The following is a 14,891-nucleotide window of genomic DNA, read 5'->3' on the forward strand; positions in this document are numbered from 1 at the left end:
ATGTAGGTTAGTAAAACTGGCACTGCGTAGTACTTTTTCACATATACTCTCGTCTTCCTTTAAAGAAATAACAGCAACAAGTCCAGCGTGCTCAGAAGTTCTTTTAGGGGGCTATGAAAGTGTGGCAATCAATTTCTTAACAAAGGTGGCTTTCTAAAATGACAGAGGCAGAACAGAATTACCTTTAATGTCTTCTGGATGTATATGGTTGTCCTTTAAGACAGGAGGTTGTTTAATAAAGGAAGTGTGTCTTTGACAGGCTTAATTATTTGAAAAACAATGCTAAAGGAGTAGCTTGCCAAATCTGACACTGGGTATTGCTTTCTGTTTAATATTTACTGCTGAATACTAGGTATAGAACCTGTTTGGTTGTGATGAACAACCAGGTAAAAACAAACATGCGCTTGCATAATACTAACAGCTATGAATGGGGACCTATAATTATCTGTGGCTGAGGTAATGGAATTTGACAACTAACAAATGCACTGTGCCAGTTGAGTTAATGAGAAAATATTTAACATCAAGTTGAAATACTTTAGTTTTTCTTAAAAAGGCAAATCTTTTTAATCATGGTTTTAGAGTGAAAAAGTTGTGTTTTTTTTTTTTTTTTTTTTTTTTGTTGTTGTTGGTTTTTTTTGTTTTTACCAACCAGATACTCTTCTTCTGTAACTTGCCTGAAAAAACAGCATGTCTTCTGTGGGCTGCTGGAGAATAGGATTCTTCCTTTCCTGTAAACTGAGGCTTTCCAGTTGGATAGATACAGCTTTTTTTTGTTGTTGTTCTTTTAATGATTTATCAGCAGAGAACTGGAAACATTAGTTGACCAAAACACTGTATCTTGGGTAAAATAAATGGAGAACATGATGGTAAAGTTGAGCAAGGGAGAAGTTATAATGGTTTCTTTGTCTGGTAAGTGAGGAGTTCAGTATTATTTCACTTTCACTGTTTTCCTGTGATAAGTAGCATGTTGCTTTGTTGATTATTTATTTAGCACAGAGATTTTAGCAAAAAACTTCAAATCATTAACTTTCATTATTGATTGCGCATCTAAAGTAATGAATAGAAAATGCACTGAACAAAATGTTTTGTTTAACAGCTGTTCAGTGATGTGTTTTACCACCTCTCTCTAAGCCTTCAGCAGCAGCCTAATTTAGTGTTGAGCCTTTTAGTCTTATGGGTTTTAATTACCACTTTGTCAACTATACTTTTAAAATTCTCTTTATTGGAAATGTTGCAAGCTCTGAAATTTCTGAACAGAACTGTGCTATTCAAATTGTAGGGTTTTATTTTGGGAATAGAGCTTCATAACGTGGAGATCTGTAGGAATTTCATATTAGGTATTAAATGCAGAGTAGCCTAGGGGGTTCAAGTTGCCTTCTTTCTGTTCAAATAACAAGGTTTGGCTTAAAGCACTACATGGAAAACTAATAATGGTTAACTTCAATCCTTCTAATATACTAAACAATTGCATCAATGCAGTGAATATATTTTAAACCATCTTTATTACAGAAAACTTTTTACAACGCTTTGAGAATTTCATTTTTTTGAAGAGAGAACTGGATTATAGTTTTCTTTTGAATGATAGGTATGCCTGTGAAGCTTAGAACGTGTGTGCATTGCAATACGACGTTTACAAGTGCTGTTAGCCTGTCCAACCACTTACGCGCTTATGCACGAAAGAAGAGTGCTGGACTTTTGACTGGGACAGGTATGTTTTGTTACAGATGTAAAAGCAAGTCTGTCTATGATGCATTTTCTTCATCAGACTGGACAAAAGCATTTGTTAATTCCAAATAATTTTGAAGCTTCCGTTGGTTTAAAAATAAATAAATAAAAAAATTATTTGCCCTAAAACTTCAGCAACTTTTAAACAAAGGTATGTTGCTGTTGTCCACTCTCATGTCTGATTTTCATTCTTACTCATTTTGGATCCAACACTTAAGGTATGTAAGCAAAACCAAGAGATGTTCATATAAATCCATTCTCCCACAATATCACAACTTCAAAACCAGCTAGTTGGGCATTTAACAAAGTGTTTATAAGTACCTCAAAAAATAAACAAAAAAAAAGCAATTATATTACATATAATTACTAAGAGTACTGTAGCTAAAATAGGAGAAACAAATAGTTTTCCAGCTTGTGTATTTCTAACAACATAATATATGTAGCTGGTTTCATTTTTTGTTTGGCTGACAAACCAGTTATGGAGTGACTGACAATGGAGTGAGTGTAGTACATCATTTGGCACTACTATTAATGCTTTTTTTATTAATACAATGCTTATATTGAAATTACATATTTTGACTTTTCCAGAGACCTTCAGTTTTCTTGGCTGTAGGCAAATTCCTGAGTTTACTTGGAGTATTGCTAAGATTAGTGGGACTTTTTACGGTCAGCAGCAAGTTCAGGAGCAGAGATGGAATATAGTGAGGAAAACTTAAAGATACAAAGTTTGAAATGGGCAACCATTAGTTTTCTGTGTCAACAAACACAGATTTACATAATGCTGGAAAAAATATATCATTACTTTTTTTTATCTGTAGACATAATTCATTATGCTACATATAGTAACAAAAAGTAGTTTCAGGCTTTCTCTGCAGAAGCCTAAAAGAAATATTTAAATATATTTGTGCATTGAGCCAGTCAATGCCTGATCTTGTTATGCTAAGTTAATGCTGTAACAAAGTAGATTTAGTAGAATGAAAACAGTAGATGTAATAACATCCATTTTGTTGGAGTATATGCTTTTAGTTAGTGATTCTGAAAGTTTTCATATTTACACAATAGAAAGACGATGATAGTGGACTTCATTTTAACACTGCTGTGATTTGATGCTTTGATTAGCCCTGTGGTAAGTTATTTTGCTTATATACCTACCAGTGAAATATTTTTCAGTAACCATATATATAAATTGCACATCAAAATTAACAGTTATTAAATGGAGGGAGGCATTGTGGCAAAGAGGATAGTACACAGAGACTGGATCCTGGACAAGATCCTTGTACCTCAGCTTCTTTTTTGCTGAGTAGGAAATGTGAATGTAGCTTGTAATGGTGCTTTGAAGGTGTTTCGTTTTGTGTTGTGTGGTGTTTTTTTTTGTTTTGTTTTGTTAAGAAACATTCAGCTAGCTTAGCAGTGGCATACTCCTCAGAGCAGTTGATGCTTTCTTAAAAAGAACTTAAAAGTTCTGGGTGTTGTTTTATCATTGGATCTAGAAGTTTGTTTAAAATGAGGTTAGAAACGGAACTTAAAAAATAAAACCAACAAACATACTTTTGATCTCAGAAGCTAGACCTGAGCTAGATAAATAGCCTGTGCCATGCATATGAAGGCATTTTACTGATATAGGTGTCTTAAGGGGAGACCTGTCAGATCTGTAATATTACGCAACCAATATACATCTGTTCATTTAGTCATTACTGTTAAAACTTCTGTAACTTCACAAAGTTTGTAAATTTGACAGTTTGCTCCATGACTTTTCATTTGAGTAAGCTCAATGCGTGTCTGATAGATCAGAAAATATACTTTTAGGCAGTGGTTTTATCTGATACTCCACTTTATAGTGTTTTTTGTTTTTTTTAGGAGAACATCTTAAATGCAAGATTTTACTAGCATACGCTACTTTTAAGTTTTGCTATGAGTGTTGTGCTTGGGGAGATCACTTTTTTTTTTTTTTTTTTTAATTAAAAATGGTTGTCGTTGAGAGCAATTTAGAGCTGACTTCAGTTTGGAACCTCTACGGATACAGTGAGAATACACTTATACAGGTTACTTTTTCCTGTTTTCACAAAGCCTTTCTTAAATCTTCTAAAGCAAACAGAAGTACTGTAAAGGAATTGCGTTGGCTTAATGTTTATCTCTGTTTCTGGCTGTAGTTTAAAAATTGTTTGTAAACATGAATGTTGCAGTTCTTTCATGATTTAATAATTGTTAGGGAAGCTGTTTAGGTGCTAGAGAAATACAGCAATCTATATGAGTCACCAAAGTGAGAGTTGTTCCAGGGCCACATTAGCATATGTGCTAGTCTTATACTCCAATTTTTCATTTTGTTTGCATGTTTTCAATATTGACTGTTACCATACTGCCTTTCTAGCAGATGCCCTGCTTCTTCAGAATCAGTATTTCAATTGCATTTAGTTGAATGTTAGCATTTTTTTTTTCTGAATGCAACTTGACATTTTTAGTTACATAATAGAAATAGTTGCATAATAAACTTTTAAGAATAAACTCAAAAAAAAAAAGTGGAACCTTCTAGGCTGTTGGCTAAAAAGTTCAAGATTAGTGTTTGTTAGTAGTTTGTGCCTATCCAACATACAGCAAAAACCTGACTAGATTGATTTGTATGGTTACTGGCTTTTGATTAGTGATTACATACTGGTCTTTGGATGTCTTGACTAGAACAATATTTTTTTGTTACGGTGTCCAATTTTGAACAATGTAATGGCTTAATCTCTTATTTTGAATAGATGCTAATTTCCTTTTATAACTGATTTGATGAGTAACCACCCATTTGTATTTCTCAGAGCATGTGTCAGACTGACTTCTTTCTTATGATTATCTCTAGAGTATCAGACCTGTGCAAAATTTTCAAAATGCATCTTGCCCTTCTTGGTGCAGTTGGATATCCAGCTTCCTTCCTTTTTTTTCTTTCCAGACTTGTATTTCCTCCCTGAAGTCTCCTGATTCTGTCTCACACCTTGGCTTTTTACATCTTCTCTTTTACTCTTCTCACATACTAAATCACTTCTTACTAGCTGTCATCTTCTGGGAATCATCACTCTCTTCTTCTTCAGTCTTTGTTTCTGTAGAAACAAACTTTTTTCAGAAGTTTGGGAGAGAACAATAATATACAGTGAAGGAGTCTGACCTTTGAGCCAGTAGTGTGACTGAAGCAGTGATTCCTGTGGCCACAACATTTCCAAATATTCTAATACTGCATTGGCAAAATTGTAGCTTCAGGGAATCTTCTGGAGAAGCATGTGCAACCATAGTGGAGATCTGAGATCTGCTGTCTTTGTATGTCTTCATTCTGTGCTGTTGCAATTACACCTGATCAGCCCACACAGCAGGCTAATTTGGTAGCATCATTTAAAGTCTTTCAGAGACCACATTACTGGAGTTAAAAAAATAAATATACAACACATACATAGGTTTTTTTAAAAAAAGAATGTCTTTTAGTTGCATTTTACTCTTTAGTAATGATGAAACAAAACAGAAAATGATTGAATTTGACGAATTAATGAAAAAATATGCAAGAAATATTTTTTATTTTTTAATTGGCTGTGTTTTCAAATGGTTAATTAGACCCATTTATGTATGCAATTATTCAACTTGTGTTAGCTTACGTCCACTATGAGAGAAGTAATTAAGCCTTAATAAGGACCTAAGTTCAGTCTACCTGAAATGAAAGGTGTTTTACTTCAAGGGATATTAAGAAGTGGAGAGTATAAGGTAGCGTAGATAAGGTTTGGTTTTGAAGCTCAGATTAAATGTCATGGGATGAAGGACCTCTGACTGTGACTTCAGTAATTCATATTTTTCTGGGCACGCTCAGTGTAGCCTCATATCTCCATCTGTTTCTAAGGTCTTGATAAGCTATCACAGATGCAGTAGTTTTTTATACACAGCCTTTTTTATGTAGCATGTTTTTCTAAACAGTGTGATTTCAAATTGAACACGAGTGCCTTTAGTTTACTCCAAAGTTTCATTATCTTCAGTTTTAAATGAGTTGTTTCTCGCTGTCAACGTTGTATCAGAGTTTTGATGAAGCGGTATAACTTGTTGTTTGCAAAAAGCTTTTGGAAGCAGCAGGTGGACAAATGTGAAGGAAGGAGACCTGTAAAGAGAACTGGGCCTTTATGGAGAATGCAGGACGATAGTTCTGGGAGCTGTGTTAGCCACAAAGTAGGCAATAGGATAGGTAGTTCCTGCCTGTCTCTGGAAGTTTGCTGCAAGTGTGGTCTGAATATCCATGCATTTTGCAAGAGCATTTTGCAATTTGTCTTTGGTCTCTTCCTGAAAGTGGTAAAAACTTTTTGTTGAGGTTATCTGTTGTTACACTAATGGCATAGGAAGAGCTTTGGTCAGAAGCTGGCTATGCTTTGTTATGGGTGATACAATGGTAAGCCTTATTTCATGCTTGCAAACATCTGTAAGCATTGTTCCAAAAGAGTGTATAAGCAAGTGTGACCATGTAACTTCATTTAAACTTGTTGTCTGGATGAACAAAAGTGGAATTAATGTGGCAGTCAAAAGATATGTATTACCAAAGACAATACAAATCTTTGATAACTGGTATTGGAAATACAGTTTCAATAAACTTTACCCAGAGCTTATACTTTTTCCTCACCTTTCTGCTTCAGTGGAATAACTTCAAAATGTGTTGTTTTGTGCTCCCTAAAACGTAAAGAAATATATTCACTAGGTCAAAAGACAAAGGGAACAAAAAATAACCCTTGCAGAACACAGGTTTGGTATTTTTTGTATTTATATTTTGTAACTGCTTCTTGCTGGGCAAATGTTCTGCTTCCAATCTTGTCTAAATCACTCAGTGCATTCTTCAAGTAATCTGACTTTTTCTTGATGTCTCATGTTATTTTCTGCTCATTGTTTTTTGATTTCTCTATCTAGAGCATCTGTGGCAAATGGCTTAGAGAAGATGTCTGTAGTTTTTTTGCTTTGTTTTCATATTGTTCTTGGGAAAAATGTACTTTTCAAGGAAGTAGAAACTACCTATGTTGATATATTATGATAGTTTCTGTTTATCTGTGTTGCTGTCAATTTGATTACATAGTTGTTCAGAGTTTGTTTGTTTTTTTTCCTAGAAGGTTATACCAATCATAGAATCATAGAATATCCCAAGTTGGAAGGGACCTATAAGGATCATCAAGTCCAACTCCTGGCACCGCACAGGTCTACCCAAAATTTTTAGACCAATGTTTGAAACTATTCAGGATTCTGTTACAGAAAACTAAAAAAGGTCTAATAAGAAGACTCTGAAAATGCTTGGGATACGTGTGAGCAGCATCAAAATTCTCGATGGGAATGAATGTCTTAAATTTGCCAGTATGAAGGAAATGAGCTAGTTCTTGTTTCAAGTACTTGTGGGCTTCTCTAGAAGGAGTCTGCTGTCTACTGTTTGGTTTACTCATTTGTATCAACTGAAATCAGCTAACAGACATAAAGTGCAACTTCGATGTGTTTGCATTCAGATAAGACCATGACTTTGTTTCCTACCTACCACTGATGTTCTGCAAAATCAGAAGTAGCAAAGCTTTTGCTATAGCAAGTGCTTTAAGTCTTCGCTTATACAAGTAATTCTCTTCAGAGAAATGGTGTCTAGGTTTCAGTATTTTGTCTGCTTACATTTCTGGTGATGTTACTGGTGTTGCAGTATGTGAAATATTAATACTACTTTAGGTAATTCCTAAAGCTTTTAAAGATAGTTAGCTTTTTTCCTTCCAAATTGTATGAAGGATATCATTTGGTGAGAGCATGAAAACGGTAAGAATGCCTTACCTGTTGAATTCTTCAGAAGTTATCTTGGCCATTTCTCTATCTCAGTTACTGGCTTTATATTGAGACTGCTTTCCTTGGTACTGTCAGGAAAAAAACACTGTTGAGGATCGTCTTCATAATGATGGCTTTGTCTGGGATCTGAAGGAATTTTCTTTAGATTGGTGTCTGCTTTCTACTTGTTTGCAGTCTGGCTAGTTCTCTGGTTCCTTCAAGCCCCCAGAAATCATTCTAATTTTTCAAGGTACCGTAAGAATCTTGAATCTGCAGATGGAAGTGGAAAATGATTGCTATGTTTAGAAGTTCAAAGTTTGGCTACAGGGCTAAAGCCATGTTTGAGAGGTACTCATTAGGTGGAGGTAAGAAAAATGAAGGATGCAATCAAGACATATTTCTTCGAATCACCATGTTATGCCCCACAGACGATGTCTTATGCTTCAGGATGCTTAGTGGTTCTGTTATGTGAGCCAAAACTTAGACAAGTTTAAAAACTTTTGTATATTACTGTTAATATGTCTTAGTAGCAGAGCATACATTTTTTTTTTTGTATCAATACCCCTTGTTACTGTCCTTCATGTTTCTGTGTAGTTTTAGCATCAATGTCTTATGTTTTGGAGTAGAGTGTGTCTAGATCCACTTCTCAGTTTGAGCAGTCCCAAACTTCTTGTCTTTCTTGATCTTTATCAGCTGTTTTCATCATAACAGTATTAATGCAGTTTAATCCCCTCATCCCCCAACTGGCAGCTTCCTAGAATCTCCAGGTTTTGGTACAGATTCCTGATGCATCTGTTTATGGGAGGTATAGGCAGACCTTAATGCTAATTGAAACTGTTTTCTATGTGCTTCGTGCTTCCTGTTCATACACGTTACTGCCAAATAATGTTTCAAACAGACTGAATTTAAAGAACGGCCTTGACATCCCTGTTGATTGTTCTAATGCCATCTCCATCTGAAAAGGATCAATAAATAGTTTTTACAAGGTGCTTTAGAGTTCAGGGAGGAGTGAGGAGGAAGCTTCGTTTGAAATTCTTAGTATAGTATATAGAAAGACAAACTTTATTTTTCTTCGTTGAAAACAAATGACAAGTGTTCTGTTCAAACTAGAAATTCTTGATTGTGTTACCTGAAAGCTACAACTTTGTGAAGGTGCAGCCTGGTTGTGCATGAATGGTCTTACGATGTTATTTGAATTACAAAACAAATTCCAGGATTTTGACAGTGTTTTATGAATGAAAGGATATTTCCAATGGTACTTTGTTTCTGTGCAATTCCACAATAAGTTAGTAGGTGCCTGCTGGTACTAAGACAACAGTTTAATGCTGAATGTCAATTATCTAGTCTTTAAAAGAGCAAGTGCAGTGTTTTTGTTTTTGTTTTTTTTCAAATATGTCAGATGTTTCACCAGTAATTTTTTTTAGAGCACACAATAATTGCTTTGTAATTGTTATAATTAAATGTACAATAACAAGGAGGTAGATACCTTTTCACCACTTCTTTAGGGGATACATATTGAATATCTCTGTTCAACACTGACTGAAATATCACTTTCATATGTGGAAATTTCTCTCTTCTTAGCTTTAGACTGTAAGCAAAAGAAGTCAAGGTCAAGATCTGGAAGCAAGAAAAAAATGCTGCCATTACCTCATAGTGCTGATGAAGTTTACATACTCAGATGCAGGTACATAGGGTTATTTTAATGGAAATAAAATGTTTTGAAGAGCTTACTAATCTTAGTTATAGGAATATTTAAGATTGTCATGTACTGTGTTTGTGATTAAATGGAGTAAGGGGGGGAGGGAAAGTAGGTGATTATTTTCATTAATTTAGAAAAGGATTTGAATCAGTCATGCTTAGTTGTTAGATTGCCAACTCCTGTTTCTCTAGCTAAAATCATACTGGTCATGTTAAAGTAGTATTCTGTTCTTCAAAAGAAACCCTAAGAGGAACAGATTACTATTGCTAGTGTTACAAATGTAAGAGTATAAGTTGTGTGAACCATGATGTTTTGTGTTCGCGATTACTATAAGTGGACACAATTACTAGTTTTTGGCTAAAATATGTAGAAGCAGACTTTGAGAAAAATTAAGACTTCGTAATTTTTCAGTAATGCTAGATATATCTTGATGGAATAATTTTAATATTTGTGTAGGTTTTGTGGTCTGGTCTTTCGAGGACCTTTGTCTGTTCAAGAAGACTGGATAAAGCACTTGCAGCGACACATTGTCAACGCAAATCTTCCACGGACTGGAGCTGGCATGGTTGAAGTCACATCGCTACTTAAAAAACCTGCTTCAATTACTGAAACTTCATTTTCTTTACTGATGGCAGAAGCAGCATCATAGAACAAGGAAACATTTTAAATTTGAATTGGATGTAAATTTGAAATACTTCGTCATTTTTTTAAATAAGTTGTTACACTAAATTATGTTTATAAATCCTAAAGACAAAAATAGAGGAAGTGGATTACAGTAACATCAAAATAAATTGAATACTTAACAGTTACAGTAAGTAGTCTTTATATTTTATATAGGGTGGAAGATGTGTTTTTAAGGTTTATTATGTTTTTGTCAGTTACTGTGTTCACTATCAATACAAGACCATTACATGTATGGCAGCCATTTTTAAATCGTTGCACATGGGTACTTAAGACAGATTTTAATAAAAACAAAAAAAACATGTTCTCTGCAGTGTTACCCAAATCAAGGCTCTGTTTATTCCAAAAAGAATTACATAGTAAAATAAGATATTATTATATTTTGTTTGTATGTATGTAGTGTTTTGTATAATACCAAGAACTGCTAATACAATTTACTCAAATTAGGGCATTAAATACCATGTACTTCATAGTTCAAGAGACTGTTTCATTCAAATAGGGCAATTAGTACTCTTCTATCTAGGTGTGTAAGTGTTTTTTTTAAATCACATGAGGCTTTTTGTACTAAAAAGTGGAGGGAAACTTGTTTAAACAAATTTCTAAGATAAATATGTACATAATACTGGAAATTTGTGGTAAGGAAATATTCTTTACTTCAGTTGCATTTCTCACTGACAACAAAGTGGTGCATCCATGCTACCTCCTACTTGTCAACAAAGATGGTATTTACCCTTATGTTTTTGTATCATAGTAGATTCAATCCAACTTTCTTTATTACAAAGCATCTTGTTAACAAGTTTGTTTCTTTATGATGATTTACTTAAGGTCTGACATGCTTACAGAAGTTTGCCTCTCTACTATTTTATTTAACACTGTAGAAATGTACTAGTAAGCATCGCTCACTACATGGTTAGAGTAGACTTTTTCATTTATAATTCTGTTTAAAAGATTGATCATTTTAGAAAATTTGAACACAGATGGAAATGTTTCTACATATGAAGAGAATGTTTACAACTTAAATTTTAGAGCTTGTTTTGGATGTGATTATATGTATGAAAACTGTAACACTATGCTCATGCTAAGGACCTACTTACAGAATTACTGAAATAAATGTGCTGTGAGGATGGAAATATGGTGCAGGTGTCTTGGTCATGCTGAATTGTGTTTGTTCATTCAAGCTGTCTTCAGAAAATGATTTTTGTTTAAATCATAAGTCAGATTCCTCTACAAATCAATTTTGTATGCAAGTAACATTTCATTTTACTCATATAGGGTAACTAATACTGTAGTTAAGCCAAGGATATGCATTGATATTTTCTTTATATGTAAATAAAGTTAAAAGCAGTTAAAACAAGAGGAGTATTTTGGTAGAGTATATACATACCTCACTGCCAGTGAAATTGCTTTCCTATGGTATATCTCCTTACCAGAAAAAATCTCTAAATAAAAAGGTTTAAAGAAAATCTACATGTCTATAATGTGAAGCGTTTATTTGCTTTGTGTGAATTAAGTTTGTGAAACTGATTTGTCTTGACGAGATTAAAATGCTCACATGATCTTAAGTAAAAATACATTTACTTGCAATAAAATGATGTGTTCAGACATATTACATTTGGTTGGTGGAAAATATGAATAAATGTCTGTCTTCCTGTGTGTGTGCGGTTAACACACAAGGCTTGTTAACATTCTGATAAAATAGATGAGAAAAATAAACAGTTGTGCAGGATGGCGTTCTGAGACAAGGGCATCCAGTATCTATTAAGGTTATTATTAAATTAGTGCTATCAGGTGTTTTACTGTGAAAGTTCCTGCAGGTAACATAAGCATTATTGTCCAAATGTATTCCTACTGTTGTTTAATCAGAAAGCACACATCAGTACATCTAAAGGCTGGGGATAAAATTACGTTTGAGATTTCAGGAAAGATAACTAGAATGTTGAAGTGTATTGCAGATGAATTATGTGTATACAGTCTAAGTAAAAAAATTCTAAATTTGTGGATGATTGTGGACTTTTTTATAATATGCTGTGAAAGTTGGAAGATTTACAGCAACATGTTGTTAAAGCAGAGAATAGAGGGAAGTGATCAGATCATCTTGAAAGTTTATAGTGCTTTAATAGAGTGGTTGTTTACTCATCACCAAAAAAGGTGCCTGTGAGCACCATATTCTATGTCTGTTTAACATGAAAAAATCAATTAAGTGCAAATTATATCTAATGTTAAGAATGTTTATAAGGCAAAGCCATACCATGCAAAATTTAGCAGTAGCAAAAGAATTAAACAGTAGCAAAAGCAGTAGCAAAAGAATTAAACTAGGTTTATAATAGTAAACCTAGTTAATTTTATTTAATTATTTAAGCCCCAATAGTGAACTATTTTGTTGTAACACCAAAAATGTAAAGTTGTGCCTGAAAAGCAGGAAGCTCTGGTCCTGGCTAGTTTCTAAAATGATGCTCTTAGGTTAGGAGCAGCTGTTTTCAGTGGCAGGTTTTCTCAGTGTGATCATTGGAGCTGCCCAGGTAGTTAGCTGTGTGGTTTTTGTTAATGCTCCTGCCCTGCTTGCATCAGGACCTTGCCAATAGAGTTTGAAATACATAGAGAGAAGTCCTAGAAGTCCTCTGGTCATTAAATTAATTGCATATTTAGCTGATATGGACTGAATGATCTTAAAAAAAAAAAAAAAAAAAAAAAGCCACTTCAAGCTTTTTCTTTAGCTTCTAGACTTCAAGGGGGACTATTTGTTTTCTTGGTTTCTATTGCTTGGAAATGCACATCTTTTGTTGTTAGAAGATAAACCCACCTTAACAGAATTAGGAAGGTTCTAATTAAGTGGGTAGAGGAGAGAGTTGATTAAGCCAGTCACTTTATTGTACAGATCTCATGTTTTGAGATGTGTGTGGCACACATATACCTTGGAATCAATAACTGGGTCTTACTGTCTTGGTTTTACTGCTAGGCTATAGAGAGTCTATGGCAGTCTGTGCTAAAGAGCTGGACTTCTGTAATTGCACATACAAGCATGAGTGTGCCTTTGTTCACCTTGGCTGTATTGCTTCAGACTAAAGACTGCAGTGGTTTAGTGATTTTGTGGTTGTTCAGTTGGTTTTGGTTCCTTATCACAATCTTCCATGGTTCTGGAGTTGCACTTCTCTTCCAGTACCTAATATACCTTCTGGTAAAGCTCTTTCAAGTAACAGCCTCTGGAAAATTATGAAAATTTTCAGAATGCTTAAGCCAGGAAACTGTAAAAGTCCAATCCCACACTTCGTAAGATGACTGCCTGTATATTCTAATCCCAGTACCATTTCATTCGTTTAAAAGAGCTTTGTAGGACTTTGGAAATGTGATTTTGGAGTACCTGCCAAATGGTAGTGTGGCTAGGCTGTATGCACGGAAAACTGGATATGGAGGCAGGTGGATAGTAAAACATCACTAGGCATTCAGTCCTGTTTGCTACGCGCTGCTTCATACGGAGTGTGTGACTCCTTTTAGGTGGTCTGCACCCACAAGCTGAGGCAGTCCAGCTCTGCCTGCAGATGAAAGTTACTTGTTTGGGGTTCACCTTACCCCTCAGTGGTGTCAGGGTTAAGCTGATGATTCTTCCTGATGGGAGAAAAAGCATAGAGAAGACAATAACACTACTTGGGAGTGAGAGCACCTAATGTGCAACAGACAGGGATTTTGACAGTTGGGATTTATGTCCTTGGCCAGACTTTTCATGTTTGAGCTATGTGCCTGCTTAAAGTCCTACCTTTTCAGTCATGCTCAGGAAAACCACCAAGGTCTCAGAGGTAAGTGCATCACAGGAAGAATGTGAATCATGACCTGAGGCTCAGAGGATGTGCATACATCTGAAGCTTGGAGATGTCAGCTTAATGAGACTGTTCCTACAAAGCTATTTTGAAATGAATGCTTTTTCTGGGCCCATTCAAGTTTATCCTGCATGTCAGTAATACTTTAAAAGGGTTATTCATTCATTAAATCTACCCGATTTAGAAAATCTGCAAGAAAAAAAAAATGGTGGAAAATATGTGGAAAAATTATCAATGAATAACCAATACTTGTTTTTCACTAAATCAAAAGGGCTGTGAAAGGAGCCTCATCTCTTAAGTAATACCATTAACAAACTTTACTTTTTATCACAATGGTTAGTGTCCCAGATACTAAAACACCAGTTTCATATTTCAAAAGTCGGTTTATATAGTCTTGAATTTGTTTTGGTTTGTGTTTTAAAAAGCTTCTGTTTAGGTCAGAATTTATTTTAAAAGGATGAGTTCAGATATTTCAATCTGCCATGCTTTGTAGGTGCTGTTGCCTGATATATGGGTAGCAATTTCAATGTAATGGAAAAAATTTGGCTGTAGTGCCAGGTCTGTAATATCTTGCAATAAAATGTTCCTTTTTAACAATGCAGGCTTCTTGGTGTTCTTCTTGTCCTGAGGTGAGCCACACAGCATGCTTCAGCTAGATTGAGGGCTTTCACTCTTACCTGGATCTGCTTTGCTGGATGGGTCAAATGTCAAGGCTTAATGCTTGTGGCCTTCTAAAAATGCAAACAGGTGAGGGAGGGAGAGAGGTGGTGTTTACATGCCAGGGTTGTAGACTGAGATCTGAGGGTTGTAGGGAACATCACCAGAGCCAGGTGCCCAGGTCTGAAGCTGAATTCATCATTTCATGAGTAACTATGGCTATCATCTGCAAATAGCCCCCCTAGATCTTGTTTTGTATCCTCTAGTTTTGCTGATACCTTCTTTCCCAGGTTAAAGCTGTTGCTGTATCCCTTACAGCATCAGTTTGCCTGGAGGTTTCTGGAGAGGCCTAGACCCAGCATACACTGAAAAACCCTGTCAGCGCCTCTGGTGTGCCCCTGGGCCCTCTCCATTTTTTCTCAGCCTCAGCTGTACCATGGAAGGATTAATTGCCATACCACAACCGTATGTATGTACACACCACACCAAAAATGTAGAAGTTGACCACATTTAGCCACCTTCCCCTCCCCCCT

General features: G+C 35.2%; 1 protein-coding gene across 10 annotated transcripts in view; it reads left to right on the top strand.

The window, feature by feature from the left end:
• ZNF644 (zinc finger protein 644) overlaps positions 1-14,192 on the top strand; it is a gene marked incomplete at its 5' end in the record, with an annotated part of 52,402 nt that extends 38,210 nt beyond the window's left edge. For 7 of the 10 annotated variants that reach the window (XM_084291589.1, XM_084291593.1, XM_084291591.1 and 4 more), the window contains 3 exons: positions 1,586-1,708; positions 9,091-9,193; positions 9,665-14,192. In XM_084291589.1, coding sequence (XP_084147715.1) covers positions 1,586-1,708; positions 9,091-9,193; positions 9,665-9,857 — 419 coding nt within the window. In that variant the 3' untranslated portion in view covers positions 9,858-14,192. Of the gene's footprint in view, positions 1-1,585; positions 1,709-6,824; positions 9,194-9,664 lie in introns of all 10 variants that reach the window. The other 3 variants (XM_084291594.1, XM_084291596.1, XR_014618697.1) reach the window with 2 other exon arrangements.
• Between the last annotated feature and the right edge of the window lie 699 nt (positions 14,193-14,891).

The sequence above is a fragment of the Netta rufina genome, assembly GCF_964035555.1.
Source record: "Netta rufina genome assembly, chromosome: 8".
Lineage (NCBI taxonomy): Eukaryota > Metazoa > Chordata > Aves > Anseriformes > Anatidae > Netta > Netta rufina.